This window comes from Leptodactylus fuscus, chromosome 5 (assembly GCF_031893055.1).
Source record: "Leptodactylus fuscus isolate aLepFus1 chromosome 5, aLepFus1.hap2, whole genome shotgun sequence".
NCBI lineage: Eukaryota > Metazoa > Chordata > Amphibia > Anura > Leptodactylidae > Leptodactylus > Leptodactylus fuscus.
Genome location: NC_134269.1, coordinates 186,066,019 through 186,090,306, shown reverse-complemented (window position 1 = coordinate 186,090,306; position 24,288 = coordinate 186,066,019). Strand labels below are relative to the sequence as shown.

At 44.5% G+C, this 24,288-nt stretch overlaps 1 protein-coding gene across 1 annotated transcript; it reads left to right on the top strand.

The window, feature by feature from the left end:
• The first annotated feature begins 10,701 nt into the window (after nt 1-10,701).
• Nucleotides 10,702-19,283, top strand: CKAP4 (cytoskeleton associated protein 4). Its single transcript, XM_075274878.1, has 2 exons — nt 10,702-11,197; nt 17,863-19,283. Exons 1-2 carry the CDS (start codon nt 10,847-10,849, stop codon nt 19,171-19,173), a joined length of 1,662 nt encoding a protein of 553 aa, XP_075130979.1. The 5' UTR covers nt 10,702-10,846; the 3' UTR covers nt 19,174-19,283.
• The last annotated feature ends 5,005 nt before the right edge of the window (nt 19,284-24,288 follow it).

Below are 24,288 nucleotides of genomic sequence, written 5' to 3'. Positions count from 1 at the left end.
TATAAAATACTACTTTTATAACTAATTCGCATACCTCCCAACTTTTGAAGAACTGAAAGAGGGACAAAATGTGCGGCGCACGTAGCGCGTCGCGGCAAATTTAGCCCCACCCACTTTTGTGTTGACTCCGCCCACTTGTTAATTTTTCATGTGCCCGCACACAGTATAATCCTCCAACAATCACCCGTAAATTATGTCCCCGCTCTATCTCTCCCCCAGTTTCATATACACCCTTCACCTGCCCCCAGTTTCATGTCCCTCTTCCATCTCTGCCCCCAGATTCATGTCCCTCCATCTCTGCCCCCAGATTCATGTCCTCTCCATCTCTGCCCCCAGATTCATGTCCCTCCATCTCTGCCCCCAGATTCATGTCCCACATCTCTGCCCCCATATTCATGTCCCTCCATCTCTGCCCCCAGATTCATGTCCCTCCATCTCTGCCCCCAGATTCATGTCCTCTCCATCTCTGCCCCCAGATTCATGTCCCCACATCTCTGCCCCCAGATTCATGTCCCCACATCTCTGCCCCCAGATTCATGCCCCACATCTCTGCCCCCAGATTCCTGTCCCTCCATCTCTGCCCCCAGATTCATGTCCCCCATCTCTGCCCCCAGATTCATGTGCCTCCATCTCTGCCCCCAGATTCATGTCCTCTCCATCTCTGCCCCCAGATTCATGTCCCCACATCTCTGCCCCCAGATTCATGTCCCACATCTCTGCCCCCAGATTCATGTCCCTCCATCTCTGCCCCCAGATTCATGTCCTCTCCATCTCTGCCCCCAGATTCATGTCCCCACATCTCTGCCCCCAGATTCATGTCCCACATCTCTGCCCCCAGATTCATGTCCCTCCATCTCTGCCCCCAGATTCATGTCCCTCCATCTCTGCCCCCAAATTCATGTCCTCTCCATCTCTGCCCCTAGATTCACTTTCCACCTCCACATTAAACTTACCTTTTCCTCCGCTCCCTCGCCGCTCTCTGCCCGCCTCTCTCCCTGACACATGCGGCTGAAGCTGCTCGCGTGCTCGCTTCGCCGCTGCGTCTCTCTCTCGCTGACACATGCGGCTGAAGCGAGGGGCTGACCTGTGTCAGCTCCTCGCTTCGCTGCTGCCGCCGGCTCCTGGCTTGTACATCGCGTCTACAAGCCAGGAGCCGGCGGCAGCAGCGAAGCGAGGAGCTGACACAGGTCAGCTCCTCGCTTCAGCCGCATGTGTCAGCGAGAGAGAGACGCAGCGGCGAAGCGAGCACGCGAGCAGCTTCAGCCGCATGTGTCAGGGAGAGAGGCGGGCAGCGGCGAAGCGAGGAGCTGACCTGTGTCAGCTCCTTGCTTCAGCCGCATATGTGTTCAACTCAGATCTGCGTCCTCTGGACGCAGATCTGAGTTGAAATCGGGACATACCTCCCTCCAACCGGGACCACGGGACATGTCACCCAAATCGTGACTGTCCCGCGGAAATCGGGACGGTTGGGAGGTATGAATTCGGTCAACAAAAATAGCCATAATTGACATTTTTATGGAAGGCATTGTTCCTCTGAACAATATAATAATATGATGAAGCCACAAGACACTTGGCAAGAGTATAGACATGGCCTTGTGATCAGCCCCCTGCAACAGTAGTACATAGTGATATCTACAGTCCTATGAAAAAGTTTGGGCACCCCTATTAATCTTAATCATTTTTAGTTCTAAATATTTTGGTGTTTGCAGCAGCCATTTCAGTTTGATATATCTAATAACTGATGGACACAGTAATATTTCAAGATTGAAATGAGGTTTATTGTACTAACAGAAAATGTGCAATATGCATTAAACCAAAATTTGACCGGTGCAAAAGTATGGGCACCTCAACAGAAAAGTGACATTAATATTTAGTAGATCCTCCTTTTGCAAAGGTAAAAGCCTCTAGTCGCTTCCTGGAGCTTTTAATCAGTTCCTGGATCCTGGATGAAGGTATTTTGGACCATTCCTCTTTACAAAACAATTCAAGTTCAGTTAAGTTTGATGGTCGCCGAGCATGGACAGCCCGCTCTCAAATGATCTGAAAACAAAGATTGTCCAACATAGTTGTTCAGGGGAAGGATACAAAAAGTTGTCTCAGAGATTTAACCTGCCAGTTTCCACTGTGAGGAACATTGGAAGGAAATGGAAGACCACAGGGACAGTTCTTGTTAAGCCCAGAAGTGGCAGGCCAAGAAAAATATCAGAAAGGCAGAGAAGAAGAATGGTGAGAACAGTCAAGGACAATCCACAGACCACCTCCAAAGAGCTGCAGCATCATCTTGCTGCAGATGGTGTCACTGTGCATCGGTCAACAATATAGCGCACTTTGTACAAGGAGAAGCTGTATGGGAGAGTGATGAGAAAGAAGCCGTTTCTGCAAGCACGCCACAAACAGAGTTGCCTGAGGTATGCAAAAGCACATTTGGACAAGCCAGCTTCATTTTGGAAGAAGGTCCTGTGGACTGATGAAACAAAGATTGAGTTGTTTGGTCATACAAAAAGGCGTTATGCATGGTGTCCAAAAAAACCCAGCAATCTAAGAAAAACACTTGCTACCCACTGTAAAATTTGGTGGAGGTTCCACCATGCTTTGGGGCTGTGTGGCCAATACCGGCACTGGGAATCTTGTTAAAGTTGAGAGTCGCATGGATTCCACTCAGTATCAGCAGATTCTTGAGAATAATGTTCAAGAATCAGTGACGAAGTTGAAGTTACGCCGGGGATGGATATTTCAGCAAGACAATGATCCAAAACACCGCTCCAAATCGACTCCGGCATTCATGCAGAGGAACAATTACAATGTTCTGGAATGGCCATCCCAGTCCCCAGACCTGAATATCATTGAACATCTGTGGGATGATTTGAAGCGGGCTGTCCATGCTCGGCGACCATCTAACTTAACTGAACTTGAATTGTTTTGTAAAGAGGAATGGTCCAAAATACCTTCATCCAGGATCCAGGAACTGATTAAAAGCTACAGTAAGCGACTAGAGGCTGTTATCTTTGCAAAAGGAGGATCTACTAAATAATAATGTCACTTTTCTGTTGAGGTGCCCATACTTTTGCACCAGTCAAATTTTGGTTTAATGCATATTGCACATTTTCTGTTAGTACAATAAACCTCATTTCAATCCTGAAATATTACTGTGTCCATCAGCTATTAGATATATCAAACTGAAATGGCTGCTGCAAACACCAAAATATTTAGAACTAAAAATGATTAAGATTATTAGGGGTGCCCAAACTTTTTCATAGGACTGTATATACTAGTGCACGGTGATATATGCAGCTGCAGAGTGATATTATAGAGGATAACAATTACATATTTACATATGGATGATAGCACTTGATATCCTTCGTATGTAATAGTTGACTGAGGGTAGCTGAGCACCAACTTTCACTCAAAATCCAATTGCAGTTCTTAAAGAGGACCTTTCATGGGTTTGGACACAGGCAGTTCTATATACCGCTGGAAAGCCGACAGTGCGCTGAATTTAGCGCATTGTCGGCTTTCACGATCTGTGCCCCAAGTGAAGAGCTAGCAGTCCCGGTACTGTAGCTCTTCACAGTCAGAAGGGCGTTCCTGACAGTCTGTCATGAACGTCCTTCTCCACAGCAGCGCCTATAGCGCTGTACAGTGTGAGCGGGGAGGAACACCCTCTCCCCTCCTGATAATACTTGTCTATGGACGAGTACTGAGAGCAGAGGGAGGGGGTGTTCCTCCCCACTCACACTGTACAGCACGATAGGCGCTGCTGTGGAGAAGGACGTTCAAGACAGACTGTCAGGAACGCCCTTCTGACTGTGAAGAGTTACGGTATCAGGACTGATAGTTCTTCACTCAGGGCACAGATCGTGAAAGCCGACAGTGCGCTGAATTCAGCACACTGTCGGCTTTCCAGCAGTATATAGAACTGCCTGTGCCCAAACCCATGAAAGGTCTTCTTTAAGGCCGGGGCCCCACAAGACATAAATGCCGCGATTTGCCCGCAGCGGAGACGCTGCAGGAAAAATCGCGGCATTTTACAGTGCAAGCAAAGGGGATGGGATTCATGCAAATCCCATGCCCACTTTGCAGAAAAAAATGCAGTGCAGACACGATGCGATTTGCAAAACCGTTGCGGCTTTGCAAATCGCAGCATGTCAATTATATCTACAGAAACGCCGGCGGCTTTCCCATAGATATAATGGGAAGAGAAAGTCCGCAGAGGAAAACTCTGTGAACTTTCTCTTCAAAGCGCTGAGGAAAGAACCGCAACAAAGATCATAATATCACCAATGACATGAAAATTTTGATTTTAAGAGGGAATTTTAAATCCAAGAAGAACAGATGGATTTATGAGTACAAGTGCATGACCCTATTTAACACTCTGGAGAATGGAATGAACCTTTCACATGGGTTCATGGCATCCTACATAAATCAATGACCTGAGACAGCCATAAAGACTCTCTGAACTGATAAGAACCTGGGAACTGGGGATTTGTTTACTAGTACATACCAATAAGCCTCTTCCACCCTCCCTCCTAAAATCCTATCCCTATGTGTCCTGTTGTACATAAATATGCTCCTTCAGAAATAGTTTTTAGTTTTATCTGAAGAAGAAGCCGAGAGCTTCGAAACATTATAATCTGTCATCATTATGAGTTAGCCATTAAAAAAGGTATCATCTACTGAAGACTTGCAAGTTTTTTGTTTTTTATATTTCCTACCCACTGGCTAACACGGTACAAAAACAACATTTTCCTTATGTTTTAGAGCTGTGATGCATGTGTGAATACAGCAAAGCATAGGTCAGCTAGATCTGATTTTGGACCTTGGAAAGGTCACGTGAATACATGTTATGTGAGATGTCGAGCTACATGTGGATTGCGATGGTGTCAAAGTGGCTTGGTCAGGTGAATTTGGCTGGCTATACATGTGAGATCTATACTAGTTGGCTGATGATTAGACAAAAGCATCAATCATGCCAAACATTGGTATTGTTCAGTGTCATACGGTCAAAAATTTCCAGCATGACCGATCTGTTTTTAGCAGACAGTCTGCTGTCATTTGCCCTCAATTGAACATTTGTGGCAGTTGTAACATAAAGGTCCCGAGCCCCAGTGCAAAATTTATAATATATCGTATATAGTACTGGTCTCTCCTTATATTGGAAAGAGGCATTTTATAGACCTCCTAAGGTCTGGGTGCGAATGTACTCTTTGTATGCCAATGATTTGCGACATCTACATGGCCGATTACACATTGTTCGACAGCTCAAACAAAACCTGATTTCTATCCATTCACTATCACTAGTTGTGACTGGCGGCATGATCTGTATGATGCTGTTACTTCAGGTCGTTAGACCAATATCATGCCCAGATTGTAGAGGCACAATTGTGGATGCTCATTGGTGCACTCCAAATCTGAGGGACTACACTCAAACTACACACCAACATATTGATTTCAATGAAGCAATACACACCTGTGTTTTGTGAAGAAAAAACCCCCGTAAATGTCCAATTGTGACCCTATTTTCCTGATCACAGAACACGCAGAACGACATCAGTTTTTTTCTTTATCTTCCATAGTTCCATAGTGAAAGATAAAAAAAAAGATGGCAAATGTTGATGGTGTGAATACAGCCATAGCTTACTGTATGTATTCAGACATATTACTCTGTACTGGCAAGTGAGAGCAATCTGGGATTCATGTCATGCTCTATAGTGCCACCTACTGGCACACATACAAGCACTCCACCTTCTGTCTTACAAACATCAATCATCAGTCCACACCTCTGCCGGTTACTAAGAAGTGCTATCCCATTTTGTAAATGCCTTTACTGCAGAGTAAATCTATTTGCCTTTAAAGCCTCATTCATACAGGGCAGTTCTGGTGCAGTTTTTGACACATATGTATCCTACACTATGGAAACATACAGTATAAAGCAGTGGTCTACATACTGTGGCTTTTCAGCTATTCCAAAAATACAACTGGAGCCAGTGCCAATAGTATCCAATTCTTGCAGCACATTTGCAAGGGCGTGTTCAAATCTGCGCCATTAACTCCATCACAGGACCTGAAGTATGGAAAAACTTTCTGCCTAATGGACAACAATGGATCCTGAGTTTGATGATAATGGGTCCGTGAGGGTATCTAGGATTTCTGAGTCTCGTCCATTCAAACTAGATCAAATTCTGGTTGCAACGATGGCATCACTAGGTAGGATATGTCATCGCTGTAGTTAAAGGTTGGCTGCTGATCTAGAGCGGGTGCAGTGGAGGGCGGCCAAGGTGATCATGGGAATGGGTAAACGGGAGTACCAAGACAGGTCATCAAGCTTAGGCCTGATGCACATAACCAAGGGCTTTACCTAGGTCCATGGTTGAACAGCACATGAATGAAGTCCTTGGGCCACGCGTGCCTCTACAAGCTCTTTCATTTACTCCAGTGAGCCCAGGCCATAAAATAGGCAGGAATAGCACGTCCTGAGTTTTGCCCCGGGCACATGGCCCCATAATAATATACGGTCATATGTAGAAATAAATGGATCAGTGTGTTAGCCATGAAATATATGGCTAGTATACAAAAAACACACGCGATCGTCTACATAAGGTCTTTGGGTTATTCATTTTGGGAGGACAGCTAGGGGGCAATCTAATTATAATGTACTAGCAGTACCCGCGACTTCGTCCGCGGAACCCTGACCCCCTGCGCGACCCACCTGTAGCGCCACACAGGCTTCTTCCTTTGCCTTGTGTCCACAGCGGCTCCCTTTTCCTCATCTCCCCCCTTGCGCTCGCCAACCCCCTTTTCTTCTACCCACTCCCTCATGTGCTCACTTCTTTCTCCTACCCCGTGCCCCTTTTCCCCCCTAGCCCCGTGTCCCCTCCCCCCCCCCCCAACCCCATGCCCCCTTCCCTGTCTTACCTATCCAGTGACCGCTCCCCCCCCCCCCCCAGACCCTGTGTCACCTTTCCCCCCACCAACCTGTGCTCACGGCCTCACCAAACCCCGGGCTCCCCGTGCACCAATGTTACAGGGATGCCTATGAGGGCCCCTTCCCGCGGCAAGCCATGTGCCTCCATTCCATTCCAGGGGCCCCCGGGTTTACCTGCCCAGGACCCCCATTCCCGCGTCCCCCACTGGACCGGCAACCTCCTCACTCCCAACACCCCACCCCTCTCCCTTCTCAAAGTCCCCTAACTCGCCTGTCGTCACAACCCTTCTCCTGCGGCCGAATGGCACTGTAGATAGCCCTGAGCAGATATCGGTGACATCCCCGACGGACATGCAGAGTCCAGAGGCTGCAACCGCCACGGGACAGCAGGCCGAACCGGCGTTCCAGACCGCGGCGCAGGCGACCCCCTGTCCGGCCGCAGCAGAGCACTGCGGTCCTGTGGTAAGCCCACACAGGCGGGGCAGCGTACGCACTTCTCGCTGCCCCAGAGTATGGGCGCTGTTTCAGGACGCTCTGGACCTTTGAGAGCCGCCATGTTCTTGTGGACGCCGGCCGGCCGATTGCTCCGCCCACATAGAGAAGCGGCACCCATCCAGGTGAGCTGTTGATGGGGCTCGGATGACATCATCCCAGATCCTACAGCGTCCCAGGTCCTGCAGCGAATTCAAAAGTGAAAAGCACCGGTCACAGGAGTGAATTGCTCTGGTGTACGGGAATTCCATGTAGCCTATCGTTCAGTCCGGGACCCAAGGTATGTGCGCAATTTCAGCCAAATCTGTTCGCCCGTCTAGGTGTCATTGCGTCCCCTTTCCAACCCCCCCTTCCCTCCCCCTTCCCCCTTTGCACCCACCCCCGCAACCCCGGCCTCCTCCCCTGCCTGGGGTTAGGAGCTAGGCCCGAGAGGGCAATAGGGAGTTTGTGGCTTGCTATGCTAAAAAGTGTGTGGGATTGCAGAGCTGGTGGTATGAGTTGTGGTTTTGTGGGGGTCCTGGCAAAAACGTATGCCTGCGATTGTGACAAAAAGTAGCCTATCGTTCAATCCTGCCTAGGAACTATGTTTGTTGAAAATTTGAGCCAAATCGGTTGAGCGTTTTTTGCGTGATTGAGGAACAAACATCCAAATATCTAAACATCCAAACACACAAACATGCAAACACACATACTTAGTAGGATAATCCTCTTCTGCTCATCCCCCTCCCTCCTGAAATCCTATCCCTATGTGTCCTCTTGTACATAAATATGCAGCCTTCAGAAATTGTTCTTAGTTATATCTGTAGAAGAAGCCAAAGAGCTTCGAAACGTTATATTCTATCATCATTATGAGTTAGCCATTAAAAAGATATCGTCTACTGAACACTCTCAAGTTTTTTGTTTTTTACATTTATAACTAAGCACATACTTGCATAGCCTTTAGAAAGGCTATTCCACACATACCTTATGTATGCTAATCGCCGCAGTGGTTTTTGAATGAACCTGGTTTTATTCATATGCTAATTAGCCTCCAGCGTGAACCCGGAAGTCTTGGTGAGCACTGTCTGCTGTGTGTGTGTGAGAGCAGGGACTCATCAGCACTGTTAGAGGGGCGTTTCTTACCACCCAGCGATGATGCTGAGCAATGAGGAACGCCCTCCCCCAGTACTCATGGCTGGTCAGTAAGGAACGCCCTCTCTCACAGTACAGTGCAATAGACGCTACTGTGAGGAAGGGAGTTCCTGACTGACTGTCAGAAACGCCCTTCTGACACTGAAGAGCTACAGTAACAGCACAGATAGCTCTTCACCCAGGGCACAGAACAGGAAAGCCGATAGTGTGCTGAATTCAGCGCACTGTCTAATTTCTAGCAATGTATTACACCACATGTGCCCCAGGAGGTGAAAGGTCCTATTTAAGTTAACATAAGCAGAAAAAATCTGCTTCAGCTGGGTTTTTTTTTGTGTTTTGTTTTTTTTAAAAAAACTGCCTCAAAAACCTCTTGAGGCTAAGGCCCCACGGAACATCCTGCAGCAAAAAAGCGCTGCGGGAAAAACCACGGTGTCAACGCATCACAATTTTTCCTGCAGCGCTTTAGACAGAAAGTTCGCAGAATTTTCCACTGAGGACTTTCATTTACAATTATACCTATGGGAAAACTGCAGGGGTTTTCGTAGGAATAATTGACATGCTGCAATTTCCGTGCCGGTATTGGAAATCGCAGCATGTCCGCACTGCAGTTTTTACTGTAAAGTGGTCATGGGATTTGCTATCCACTTTGCCCATACTGTAAAACATCACGATTTTTCAGAGGGTAAATCGCAGCATTGCTGTCCCGTGGGGCCCTGGCCTGACAGGCCCAGGCCTGTTTTTTTTCCGCCTCCCATTCATTACTACAGGAATCTGCCTACTGTATGTAACCCCCAAATGTAAAGCACCATGGAATTAATGGTGCTATATAAATAAACAATAATAATAATAATAATAATAATAATTTTTTTTCTGTTATCTGAAAAAATCTGCCGCTGCCTCCCATTTAGAAGCAGATTTCAGGCGTTTTTGGAGGCGCTGTGGAAACATGCTACGTTTTTTTCCACAATGCTTTTCCCAGTATATTTATATGGAAGCCACCAGCGTTTCTTTGTACTTATAATTGACATGCTGCAATTTACAAAAACATACCAGTTTTGTAAATCACACTATTTCTGCTAGGGATTTTTTTCTGATTTTCCCAGAATCCCATTCTCTTTGCAGGTATTGTAAAAAGCTGCGTTCTCTATTTAATTTCCACATCTGACTTTGCTTCCAAAAAACTGGATTAGAAAACCTGACCATGTAAACAAAACTCTAACAAAAAAGTATCCTCCTAAGAGGAAAAGTCCTTTAAAGGGGCTCTATCAGCCAAATTATGCTGATAGAGCCCCACATATGCGAGAATAGCCTTTAAAAAGGCTATTCAGGCACCGTAAATGTTATATTAAACTACCCCCCGGCGCTCGCGAACTGCCATTGATAAAAAATGGCGCGGGTGCATGCGCAGTAGCATGCTGCTACAACTACTACTGCTGCTACTGCGCATGCACCCGCACCATTTTTTATCAATGGCAGTTCGAGAGCGCTGGAGGAAGACGGAACCCGAGGACATCGCTGGAAGAGGAGGTGAGGCTGAAGATGACGTCGGACCCTGAATGCCCGCCCACCGTGCACGATAGATAAGTTTAACATATTCTTTTTTAGGGTTTTATTTTAAAATGAGGGGGGGGGGGGGGGGTAGTTTAATATAACTTTAGCGGTGCCTGCATATGTGGGGCTCATACAGTATAATTTTGCTGATAGAGCTCCTTTAAATCTGACACAGTTTAGACATTCTGGTACTTGTAGTTCCTTGCAATACCACAGGAACAGTGAAGAACGAATTACCACTGTGATCTAAACACACGGTCATGATGGGACTTGTAGTTCCACAGACCCTTTGATGTCTGGATACTTGTCATAGAAGTATTGCAATTTTTGCGAACTTTGTAAGACGTTACGTTACTCCTCCATAGTGTGCTGCCTGCATGTGCATAGCTGGGACACCTCAGCAGTCCATGTCCACACCTCCATGCTGACTGTCTCAGGAAGACTCCAGTTTCATTGTAACCAGACAACTTCCCTAGGGAGAGCTGTATGTATGCGTGGCAGTCTCCCCAGCCTCCAGCAGGAGGGGCCAGGCTGGGTGTGATCACAAGGAGGGGGATGGCAACTTTTTTTTTTTTTTGCACTACCCCTAAAGTTAGAAAGTTCTTTTTAGGAGTTGAGGCCAGCCCCATAGACTTCTGTGCTGCAGATCATTGGTCTAGACCCACAAGGAAGCTGCACTGCTCACTTACTGATTGCACATCAGCAACACTTGCCTCCAGTTCACACTTACACTCACACTGGCTACACACCATGGCTAGTGCAAGGCATAGGAATAAAGGCAACTCTGCAGACAGCAACTCCCAGGCTGCAGCTGCTGGCAATGACGTGGCAAAGAAGACCCCTAAACCTAACAAAGGGTCATCATCATCCTCCTCATCATCATCCTCCTCCTCCTCCTTTTCATCCTCATCAAAGGGGCCTGGGTTCTTCAGCAAGCTATTGACTTTCCTATTATACCTAGTTGTCATTGCAGTGGTTGCCTGCTCTGGATATCTGATGTATAATCTCCTACAAGAAGTCTCATTGATAAGCAGCAAACTGAGCCACTTATCTCACCAGAAGGGAGAGCTGGCAGAGACTGTCAACACCCTCCAGAAACAGGTAATAAAGTGGGCGCAGAAGGGCCCAGTGCCGAATATACCCGGGAGTTTCATTCATTGCTGATCTGGATTTCATGGTTCTTGTGTGCTTTGTATATTCTTAGTATGTGTATATAAAAAATATATGGTCTATTATGTTAGTATTACTATTATTTATATTATTAATTTATATAATGATATAAATACAATGTGTTCACATAGATATTTATGTATAATGTAACTATGTGTGCATGTATGTAATATATAGTTAACTATGTATATGAGAAGCAAAATAATGTGTATGCAATATTATATATAATAGTATATATATTTATCCACCCAGCTTTCCCACATTCCTGCACGATCATTCTGGCCTCGTTATAAAGTAATGCAGACCTGATGTTGCTCTATTACTATTTGCCATTCAGATTGGGAAATTTAGCAGAATTATTGAAAATTGGAACAGTTGCCCATAGAAACTGGTTCAAGGGAATCCGACTGGTTGCCATGGACTACTGTGGCTTGGTGTTAGTATATCTCCCTTGTCCTTGTAGGCCTGTATTCTGATCTGTAGACCATCTTCCTGGTGTTTAGGACAGCCAGGACATATTAGGGGATTGCCTCGAGCCCATTAACAAGCATAGCGGCCCTGATATATGATCTGTACTAGGCCCTCCTGAACTTTTACAGTGCTTCCGTCTTATATGGACCCACGTATGGGCACCAGGACCCAGATGTGACCTCAACCTCTAGACCCCCTAAAGCTATACCATTGCTTGAGCATGTGTGGAGTACAGCCTCTATAAGTGCATGTTCACACAAGTCTGACGTGTACCATCAGTGGCAGAAATCATCTGCGGCTTGCACTCAGATTCCTAATAGGAATGCACATTGTAAAGTGTCACAGGTTTATACAAGGATTAGCCTTATTTAATTCTTGCAGATTTATTTCCGCAAGAGGTTGCAGGAACCCCATTCATAGGTATGGTAGGAGAATTGTCCTAGGACTTGGTGCAGAATCTGCTCCAGAATCATTGTGATGTCCAACACATGCGAACAGACCATAATTTCTTCTGTATCCACGTCTATAGAAGATGGGAAGTTTGTTCGATTCTGTTGTAATCCGTATTGTGGGATCCACCATTTTATCATACTGTATATGTAGGTAGTGTGGGAGTAGTGGACATCCCCAATCTAGCGACCCATTTACCCAATATGTAGTGTAGGTATATTTCTGGGAATTTAGGTTCCTTCTACAAACCGCCAATTTTCTGGAAAAGTAACTTGTACATTAATGGATTCCAGCATATGTAACATCCTTTGCTACAGGTATTAGACCGTGTACACATGTGTACTCTGTACACATCAGCATTATATGGCACTGTTAAGTAAATAAGCTAAGCAAATAAGAATTATAATAGCGTAAAACCCTAACCCTACACCATGATGACATTCCCTGCTGACAGTGGACAGGACTGTAGGAAATGACTCTTTATTTAACCCAATATTTACCACTTCATTTGTGACTTGTTTATTTTGCATATAATCTTTAGGTCCTGGCGGGGTTTTTTTTTTCCAGATGTATTTTTGGGTCCTACGTAAATAAGTGAAGTGGACGGTCGGATGTGTACAGTATTTCTGTACATGCACATATGCCTGGAATGAATGAAGGACTGAACTCCACTTAATGATGTTCACAGCAGATGGTCTTGTCCTTTACTAGAGGACACAATACGGGTGTTGTCTATGGCCATACAAATATTAATATCCCAGTCCTGGTATTATCTCTGTATTACTAGGGTGTAGTCCCTTACCTTATATTTCTTTATAGTCTAGAACACACCCTGCATCATTAATATGTAGCACGAGGAGCCCAGAAAGCTATAACCTGATGTATACGCTTTATGAGCTGCTTGTTTAATAAGAGGACATTGCAGTATGTGGTGTGTAGGGTTAATATTTGGTTTTCTTCTAGAAATACTACCACACCTATGCGTGCAACGCAATAGAACTGAGCTGCAGTACCACCTACAAACTATTGTGTGGGGTGGCGCTGTTCTCCAATCCTGTACTATTTCATTAAAATGGTTCTCCAGGGAGGGTTTCTATGGACTGTGGGATTCAGTATGGTTCCGACCCGTGGCCATGTGATCAGAACCAGCATTCCACATTCTGAGTAGCACCACTGCCACCCTCCTCTCTTGTAGTCACAGGTAATGGGAGCTGGCTGAATAGGTCATTATAATATTACAGCCAGGAAACACAGCAACTTGGGGAGGCCACATGACCCAGGGTTGGAACCGACCTGGATACCTTTGGATACCAACCTAACACTTGGGATAACACTGGACCCCTACCTATCCTTCAAGTCATTCAAACCCTCGACACCTCCTGCCGCCTCCAACTCAAGAACATCCATCGAATCCGCTCCTTCCTCACCCCTGAAACCACTAAGATGCTCGCCCAGGCCCTCATAATCTCCCGCCTAGATTACTGCAACACCCTTCTCCATGGACTCCCAGCAAACACCCTCGTTCACCTTAATCTGCACTGCTCGCTTAATTCACCTCACTCCCCGATCTTAATCGGCTGCTCCCCTCTGCCAGTCCCTCCACTGGCTACCCATAGTCCAGCGAATTGAGTTCAAGCTACTAATGTTAACATACAAAGCTATACACAACCTGTCCCCTCCATATATCTCCGACCTAATCTCCCGCTACCTGCCCACACGTAACCTCAGATCCACCAATGACCTCCTACTCCGCTCTGCTCTCATCTGCTCCTCACACAACCGTCTCCAAGATTTCTCCTGTGCATCCCCCATACTCTGGAACGCCTTACCAAGACACATAAGACTGACCCCCACAATCACAGGATTCAAGAAGGCCCTGAAGGCCTACAACCTCCAATAACACTATCACCGCACCGCCATCTGTACAGTCTCCCCCTCTCCTTCTGTCTTTACCCCCTCCCACCATAGACTGTAAGCCCTCGCGGGCAGGGCCCTCTACCCCACTGTGCCAGTCAGTCATTGTTAGTATCATATCTACCTGTATATTTTGTGTACTGTATGTAACCCCCAAATGTAAAGCACCATGGAATTAATGGTGCTATATAAATAAACAATAATAATAACCTCTAGGAAGTAAATATAGAAACCTTTCCTGGAGAACCCCTTTACGGAACTAGTAATACAGCCGTAACATACATTGTGTATGGAGTCATAATAGGTTACTCATAGAGGCCCATGGGTTCTCCATCAGGTACTGTATATATGGCAATATTCTCCCCTAGGGCACCCGAGGACTGTGTATGACATATAACCTCCTATACAGGGCTCTATTGTGTACTTAAAGGCCAAATGAGACTTAGCTGGCTACTGGGGTAGCTATAGGGGTTACAGAGGTAGCAGTCTACTGGGTCCTGGACGCTGAGGACCTATATCATATAAAATATGCCAATATTCTAAGCAACACAAGATAGATACGGGCCCATTAAAGATTTTGCATTGGGGACCTGGATCATTCTGCGCTGGCTCAGCTGATCACTAAGGTCTACGGTAGCCTTTGCAGACTCTTGTTACGTAGAAGTGATGTCACTGCTAATATAGTACCCAGCATGTGACCAATGACGCCAGTGATTGACCATAGCAGTCATCTGACCCACTTGACTTCCATTCAAGCCAGTATGGAATGAAATGGGGACCTGACCCCACAATGGAAAAGTGGGGGTGTTGAGTATCGCTTATTATTTTTATTTTAGTCCATCCCCCAGGATTTTCCAGTTTACCTGGAAAATCTCTTTGAGGTTGGTGGTCCAAGAACATCCCCATGTAGGTCAGTTGTTCTGGGATCACTTATAGTAGGCACTAACCACTGCATACCTGGATTACCCACAAGACCTTGCAATTCAGAGATGCCGTGGCCCAGTCATCTTGCCATTACGACTTGGCCCTTATAGCTCATATTTTTACGTTTTCTCATTTTCCTTTTCCTACACATGAACTTCAAAAGTTGACTGTCACCTGCTGCCTCTATTCCCGTGACAAGCGCCATTGTCAATAGTTCAAGCCATTTGCTTCGCCTTTCATGGTTATATCTGATAGATATATATGTGAATATAATATAATTATAGACTCAGACAGAGATGGTGCCTGGAACTTTTCATTGGGCATTTGTAAGAGTGAAAGCCAAGCAGATCAGAAAACCTGTGACGTCATTCAGTGTCCGGCCAATCACAATGGCAGGTTGTCATTGCACTCTACGAATGTTGTTTTTCCAGCATCTGACGCTCCAGGCGGTTCAGATCGGATACTGGTTTTCTAAGCCTGCACAGCACATTTGCAAACCTGAAGTGCAGTGATGCGTTAGGCTGTCTAAGCAGAAAGAGAACTTAATTTATATGGATTTTCTAGACTCTTCTTCACACGTTCCTAAGTTTATGGCTTTTTGTGGTAGAAATCAATAAATTATTGATATGTGCATTTTAAAATGACTGTCTAGCTCGATAAGATCTTGTACGATAGATATTTCTATATAGAGCCCATGTTTTGCGATGGATATTTGTATAAGGCCCACTTCTGTTGGCCATTGAGAGGTGAATTTTTTTTCAGATCTCACCTAAAAATGATGGCGCACCTATTAAGAAGACGGACCAGGGCCTAGTACTGAATTGGTTCTTCTTAGGGCTAGTTCAAATGTAAAAACCGCCTGCCTTATTTTGGTCCTAAAAAAAAAAAAGTTTCCTAATTAGGAAGCATTTTTTTTTACCTTGAGGCGTTTTTTTAGAGTGTTTTCTGGAGCATTTTTTTTGCCTCCCATTCACTTCTATTGCTTTCCTCAAACAGAATCCGCCTGAAGAAAGGTCATGTCGCTTCTTTTTTCTGCTAGCAGAAAAACGAAAGCTAGCAGTCTCCATAGACCACCATTGTATGGAGGCAGATTTTGAGGCGAAATCCACTGTCAAAATCTGCCTCCTGCCCCCGTGTGAGCTAGCCCTTACAGAGCCTAGCCATACACATGAGTAATCTATGCAACAGACCAGAAGAATGGCAAAACGATCTGTCTAATGATGGACAGCTACAGATCCCCATAGGGTGCCCACTGGTCTGCAATTTCTGTCTTGCTCTGCGCTAGAGGGTCCGAATTCTCCCCTCTACAATCTATTCTGAATGCAGCAGCCAGGCTCATTATTATTATTATTATTTATTATTATTATTATTGTTTCTATAGCACCATTAATTTCATGGTGCTTTACATTTGGGGGTTACATACAGTACACAGAATATACAGGTAGATATAATACTAACAATGACAGACTGGCACAGTGGGGTAGAGGGCCCTGCCCGCATGGGCTTACAATCTATGAGGGAAGGGGGGTAGAAACAGAAGGAGAGGGGGAGACTGTACAGATGGCGGTGTGGGTGGGCGGTGTCTATCGGTCTAGACGCTACAGCGTTGCCTCTGGTCTGTGCCAGTCATTATATTGGCTGCCTATTCATTATAGAATAAAATATAAAGTTATCACCCTCATCCACAAGGCTCTCCATAATGCTGCACCTCCCTACATTTCCTCCCTCATCTCTGTCTACCGCCCAACCTGTGCTCTCTGCTCACTCAATGACCTAACACTTACATCCTCTATTATCAGAACCTCCCACGGTCGTATACAAGACTTCTCCCGAGCTGCATCACTTCTCTGGAATGCTCTACCCCGGACAATCAGATTAACTCCCAATTTCTACAGTTTCGAACGCAAACTAAAGACACATCTTTTCAGACAAGCCTATCACAATGTCTAACGTAAACCCTTAACCTTCCTCTGTCCCCGCTCCCACATTTCCCCACATGATATGATGTAATCTCATGCTAACTTTATAGGTTTAAGCTCCATCCACATATTAAAGGACACAACTGTTGACGGCTCATAAAGTTTTATGTCTGTCTAATGACAGTAACCTCTATTACAAAAGTGTCTGATCTCTGCATAAGCAATGCCGCCCCTGCTACCTCTTGTGTCACCCCCTCTACCTCATAGATTTTAAGCTCCTGCGAACAGGGCCCTCAGTCCCATTGTGTGAAATGACTTTCTTTGTAATGTATCTTTCTGTCTGTATTTGAACCCTACAAATTGTACAGCGCTGCGGAATATGTTGGCGCTATATAAATAAAATTTATTATTATTATTATTATAGGGCTTACGGGATCTTCATCCATAGATGAAGGATATCCAAGCTAGAAAGCAAAAAACAAACACCGAGCCGATCCTCGTGTATTACCACTGGAAGAAAATGTGGTTTAAATGTAGAGACAAGTGCTTGCTCACCTGGGTGGGTTGTGAGGAAGTCACAACAACCCAAATAACCTTGAGAGCAAGCAAGTCCAGGGTATGTAGAATAAGGTGGAGGGCAGCAGCTGCAGGACCGTTACACGAACGGGAACGTACAACAAAAAATTGGGGCCGGCCTGATACAATGCTCAGCCTGAGGTCGGACCATATGTCCGAAACGCGTTGTGCTGTTCCATTTGTTATTAAAGAAATTTCTGTCATCTTCTGGGTGAGCGCTGTTCTTCAGGCTGAGCATTGTATCAGGCCGGCCCCAATTTTTCTTAATCCAAGCTAGAAAATCCTGTAATACTTGAAGGTCTTCTCTTAAAAATTATTTACAGTCTCTAATTTTTCTTTCAGGTTGATATACTTGAAAAAACAGTTGGGAGAGTGGAATTTATCTCAAAAGACATTCAAGAAAAACAGCAAAGACATGACACCTCTATCAAGAATTGTGAAAAGGAACTGGATGTTGTTGGTGTCATCCTTAAGAAGCTTCAAAAAGATCTATCCAATGTCATCCAAGATGTGAAAGACCAAGGTCAACGGGATCTTGACCTCTTCGACAATACCATGCGAGAAAAATTTACAGAATTAAATAATTCAATTAATGAAGATCTTTCGGAGCTTACCGAGGTCCAAAAGTCGAGCCAGGAAGAGATTAACAATGTGAAGGCCAAAATAGCTTCTTTAGGAGACTTAAGTGCCATCATGAAAGATATGAAGGCCTTAAAGGATCTCACCTCGCAAATGCAATCTTCATTTAAAGCTAAGGAAGAGTCCATTGACTGGTTAATGAACAACGCCTTAAATGTAGATTCTGTTACCGCCAACAGCAATGAAATTGAGGTTCTCAAGAATGAGCAGGAGACCTTAAAGAAAGATGTGGAAAAACAAAAGGTGATGGTAGAAAACGCAATGGAAAAGATTTTGACACAAGGAGAGTCTGGCCTTAAAGAAGAGATGGAGAGGGTCCTTAAGGAATTTGGACAAATATCTAATTCTGTCAAAGAGATGGAGAGCAATTATATCTCAGCAAACAATGACTTGCTTAAAGAAATTGAGACGAACAGAGACGGAGTTGAGTTGAGATTAAAGCCTTTGGAAAGTACATTGAATGAGCTCAACAGTGGATCATCTACTTTGAAGACCAGTTTTAAGGAGTACAGCAGAAGACTGAATACTGTAGAAGAAGCCGTCGCTGGACTGAAGCATATGTCTTCTTCTGAAGGTCAAGGAAGCTCTGAGGCACTATCGACACTGAAAGAAGCTCAAGAATCCTTATCCAAACAAGTCGATGAGCTAAGATCTTCCATTGCAAGCCTACCAACTGTTACTTCTGACTTTTCGAGATTGCAGGTGGAGGTGACTAGCGCCTTAGAAGGCCACAAACAACAGTTTGATGAGTTAAAAGATGACTATGAGCAATTGAAGAGTAGTGTTGGGTCCTCCGAGCAGGCACCCGGCGTTGATGGTTTAAGTTCCTCAATTAAAAAACTGGAATCTGAATTACAGATGATGAGGGAGGCCGTGGATAGTTTGGTAGCCTATTCTGTGAAAATTGAAACCCATGATAATGATATCCGATCTGTTAAAGAGTCCATGGAAGACCTTCGACAAAGTACTGATAAACTCTTTGTGAAAATTGAACAGATCCAAGAGAATGTATAGCTGAGCCAAATCTGAGCAGAAGACCAATGTTAGGGATTTCAATCTAGTTCAAAATGTGTCATCATTAAAGTTTTTTGGGTGTTTTTCTGTACTTTTTTTGTTCTATATTTGAAGAGATATTTTTTTCCCTTGAGATTTATTAATCAATACTTTCCTAAATTAAAGTGGACTTCTCAGTTCTTCTGAAATATCTGTTTTAGTACAAGAAAGACCAGATCTGGAGCCTTTTTTCTTAAAGGGGACTAAAATATGTATCCTGAACATAAGTCATTAGTATCAGATTGGTGGGGGTCCAATCCCTAGCACTCACATCAATTATCTGTTTTCAGTAGCTAATACACAGAAAATGGAGCAGGAAGCAGATAGCACTGTTCTCTGTGTAGTGGCAGAATGGAGTTACTGCAGCTTTGGTCCCATCCAACTAAATGGGAGCTGATAATGCAGTACTTGGTATGGCCACTACACAGAGAACAGCGCTATCTGCTTCCCGCTCCTTACTTTGTTTATCAGCTGCTGATCAATGGAAATGTCTGGTGTCAGGTCCTCACCTATCTGATACTGAAGCCATATCCTTAGGATAGAGCACCAATATTTTTAACTAAAAAAAATCCCTTTAAAATTATAAATTGTGCTTTTCCTTTTTTTTACTCCTGGAAATTAGTCAATTGTATTTTACATTTTACACTTTATTGCCGAATTGTCAGTTTAGTCATGCATTTCCAGCAGGGATAATAGAGGAATAGCACAATGCAGAGTTCTATTGAGTTATAAAAAAAAAGTTCAAGAATTTTTTTTTCCAAGAGAAATCCAAATATTCAGTAAAACAGACATGTCAGGAGATTTACATATTTCCATATGTGTGCACCATTCGTCAGTTATATCCGAATCCCCAAATTCCATAAGATGGGTGTTAACATCATTACAAATATCATATCTATCTATTTATCTATCAGCCCCTCCACGGCAGGTTTCTTCTGTATATTTACATTCTAATACAGACGATATGTCATTGATGCCTCCTTATCCAGATCGTCTCTCACAGACAGAATGAGCGGTCACGGTATATAGATGTCCTTGGTGAAGTTGTTTAGCACCGGAGAAACAAGAAAGAGGGAGGTTGTTATTATATATACAGGTTGCTGGAATCCTGTTGACAAAGGAGGGAAAGACCAGCTGCTTCTGTCTATTTATAACCAGGGGATCTTCGGGGCAGGGCACATCGCAGCACAATACGGCAGTCAAGTCTCTAAGAAGTCAATGGTTTCAAGTAGAAGCTTATGACCACTGCATGGATATTATTATATAAGTACAATTATATGGGATCCATATCTCTAGCTTGTGCGCTACATAGCAGATTTTTTCCGTACCTTACTAAAGGGTTAATAATTTTTGGTTCAGGATTTTCATATCCAGTATATTAGTTTTTGTTAGGCCTGTAGCCAAAGTAATAGTTGGATGACCCCTAATGTGCACCTCTTTTTGCAGATGATCAATCCCTGCCACAAAATATGTTATTATGAGATATGTGTGACCGTCAACAGAAGTCGAGATTTAGCGACAACCCCCCCCCCAAACACTGACCAATCTGTGTATCTCCAGCGTCGTATATATTCTTGTCATCTGCCAACCTTTGAGAAGGGACATAAAGAAGATTCCACAGCACCCTTGGCAAAATGTTTGGGCTTACAGCCTGACCATATATATAGAACATGCCCCAACATATGGCATTTGAATCAAAAATGGTACCAATAAGCCCCTTCCAGCCCCTTCCGCACATCTCAAAATGAATATGGACCACACATCATATCCCCTAAAGAGATGCAGACCCTAACCAAGCCTACAAAGGTAGCAGTCCTTAAAATGACAGCCGCAGCCTCTTGAAACAGTTGATCAGCGGAGAATCTAGGTGTCTGAACCCACCTGATCAGATGATAGGTCATCAATATACTATATAGGTTTTGGAATACTCCATTACATAAACATGGATTTTAAGGGTAAGTTCACACAGGGTTTTTTAGACCGGAACCTGAGGCGGAGGCCGCCTCAGGTTCCAGTCCAATAGACGGGTAGCTGTGACTGAATGCCGGTGCACTGTACCAGCATCCAGTTGTGCACTCCGCTCTGGATTAGGACCAATGAATGGGCCTAGGCAGGAGCATTTTCAGGCCGAATCACGAGGCAAAACGGAACAATCAGGCTACCAGAAAAAAACATTTTAATGGGAGACGTCTTTTTGGTCAGGATTTTGAGGTGAATACGGCCTCAAAATCCAGACCAAAATACTCCATATGAACTCACCCTAAGGGTAAGTTCACTCGTAGTTTTTTGGTCAGGGTTTTGAGGCCGTATTCACCTCAAAATCCTGACCAAAAAGACGTCTCCCATTAAAATGTTTTTTTCTGGTAGCCTGATTGTTCCGTTTTGCCTTTAGCTTTTCCCGTGAGCCGTTTCTTCTGACTCCCGAAAAAAGAAGCAAGGTGCTCATTCTTCAGGCCGAGTCGCCTCGCTATTCGGCCTGAAGAAACTCCCTCCTCCGAACTAGGCCCATTCATTTAATGTCTAAGGTCTAATCCGGAGCAGAGCGCGCAGCTGGATGCCGATGCAGTGCACCAGCTTTCAGTCACAGCTACCTGTCTTTTGGTATTTAGTGTTTTACACTAGGGCTACACAGCGGCTTTGGTCATGCCTCCAATCACATAACCATAGATTGCTGTATTGCACTGTGCCATATGGTCCAGTCTTCTTAGTCCAGTGGTGATGTGTGGTAGAAGTCCCAGCCACACATGACTGCTAAGGTCAATCAACGGCCTCAGCGAAAGGCATGTGATGTCACTACCCATGACATCACGGGTCTCTTCATGAGGCCTGCTTAGGCCTCTGATTGACTTCAGCGGTGACCGCTGAGGTCAATCCGTGGCTTCAGCAGAACTTGGGAGGAGACCCGTGAGAAGACACTAGAGCAGAAGAACCTGGATGCATCAGGAGGACACCGGGGACAGGGGAGTATAATTTTTATATTTTTTACTTCATCTCTCCCACCATATTTAAAAGAAAAAAACAATGCCTGAACAACCTCCTTAAGGTATGTCGAAGATAAAGGGGTTGTTTACACATTTGGGGGGAAAATTCCTCCCCTAGATCAGCAGCAGATTCTGCATCACATGGTTTTCAATGGAGGCAGAAATCGCAGCAGGACACTGAAAAAATAAGTGTCCTGCTTACTTTTGCCGCAATGTCCACGGCTCAAGACTCCTTCCATTTATCTGGGCTTACTTAGCGGCAGAAAGCCGATGCTCTGAACAGGGTTCATTTTCTGCTGTGTGAACAAACCCTTAAGGCTAAGTCTGCAGCCTCTCTGTATGTAGCGCTACCACAGCAGTGGTGGAGTATGCTTTTGTGTAGTTTTATTGTTTCATAGAATTAAATCTAGTGCTATACAGCGACTTAGGCTACAATCCCTGTGAACAAAGATAGTTGTGTTGTACTGTGACTCCTTCACTAATGTAACCCCGAGAGTGCAGACTTCAAATTGCAAACAAAAATCCATCATTGCACTTTGTTACATGACGGGATTGTGGCCAGAGTCTCTGTGTAGCAGTAGCGTTATCTATATTAAGCTACACAATGTCATTAGGACCATGCTAAAGCCTACTGTTTGGAGTAGAAGAGCATACGCCGCCACTGCTGTGGTAGCGCTACATGCAGAGATGGTGCAGACCGAAATGCTTCTGGCACCATGTCAGAGACAGGCGAGATAAAGCCACAGGCTGCACCCTGTCCGTCACCCAACATATTTTCTTTAGGTGTGAAAAACTCTTTTAGCAAATGAGTGGCCTATTTATATCTGAAATATGTGAAAAATAAAGCTACACAAGGGATTTTAGTAATATTACGCCATATAAGCAGTTGTCTAATATGCTCTGAAAAGGTTAAGGTCCCGTTCTGTGCCCCTAGTGAAGAGCTATCGGTGTCGGTACCGTAGCAGGGTGTTTCTGACAGTCTTCTGACAGTGAAGAGCTACGGTACCTGAACCAATAGCTCTTCACCTGGGGCACAGAACGGGAACGCCGACATGAATTGAGTGCACTGTTGGCTTTCTAGTGGTGTATTAAACCACATGTGCCTCGGATGGTGAAAGGTCTTCTTTAAAGAGGTTGTCTGGCAGAAAAATGTATTTAAACAGGCTTAAAATTGGTTAAAATATACAAAAAAAAACCCCTATTAACCTATTCCCCACTGCTCCTGTTTATACGCACCCTTGGTTTCTTACTAGTCCCTCTTGATACAGGAAGTGACTGCTCAACCAATGACATGCCACAGTGGTAACCTGCCTCAGCCAGTGATTGGCTGAGCAGGCACTTCCTGTGTGTCAAGATGAGACCAGGAAGTAGAGACCAGCAGGGACTGAATGGGATGAGCTTAGTAAAATGAGTGTGATCTATCATTTTATAACATTCTAAGCTGTTTCTCAACAAATTTATAAATGAATGAACATCCCCTTTAAGTAGTTTATATATTTCCAGCTATTGATGAGATACACAGAGTTAAAAGTTGCTTTAAATGATTGCTACATCCAAGGATCCTATTCAGGTACAGTCTGTGAGTGCTACTGTGTGATCATGGTTAGAAAACAACAAGTGTTCCCAGGGACATATTTGGCCATAACCAAATAGTTGTTTGAGGCCCCAGAGATCAGATCAGATGTTGCAGTTAGTTAGCTTTATGATATTTTTTTTTTTGTAAAGAAATTGTCTGCTATTTATTGGCCTTCAGGGGGCAATATACAGTGTGCAGACCAAAAAAGTGGGCAATATATTGTGTGTGGGCCAATTAAGGGACTTTTTGACCTGTAGTTGGGACAGTTCAATTACAGAGGGGGCTTCGTGTAAAATTTGATTAGAGGTCCTCATGAATTGACAAGTCCACCCCTGAGTGTTCCAACCCAAGTTCTTAGGTTGGACCGTTCACGTGAGCAGGGTTGGATATCACAAGAACTCGGTTGATATGGTGACAGTTATCATGTGTCTTCTTTATGTAAGTCCTTGAAATAGCTTTGATGAATCAGTTCTTTAGTAATTTTTCCTTCTTTCTTTCCTTCCCACTGTGGCTAAAAAC

Excerpts from the sequence above, each read along its gene's own strand:
- CKAP4 (XM_075274878.1), top strand. The coding sequence starts at position 10,847 with ATGGCTAGTGCAAGGCATAGGAATAAAGGCAACTCTGCAGACAGCAAC. Across the intron at positions 11,198-17,862 it reads TCAACACCCTCCAGAAACAG|GTTGATATACTTGAAAAAAC; the intron begins GTAATAAAGTGG and ends TTTTTCTTTCAG.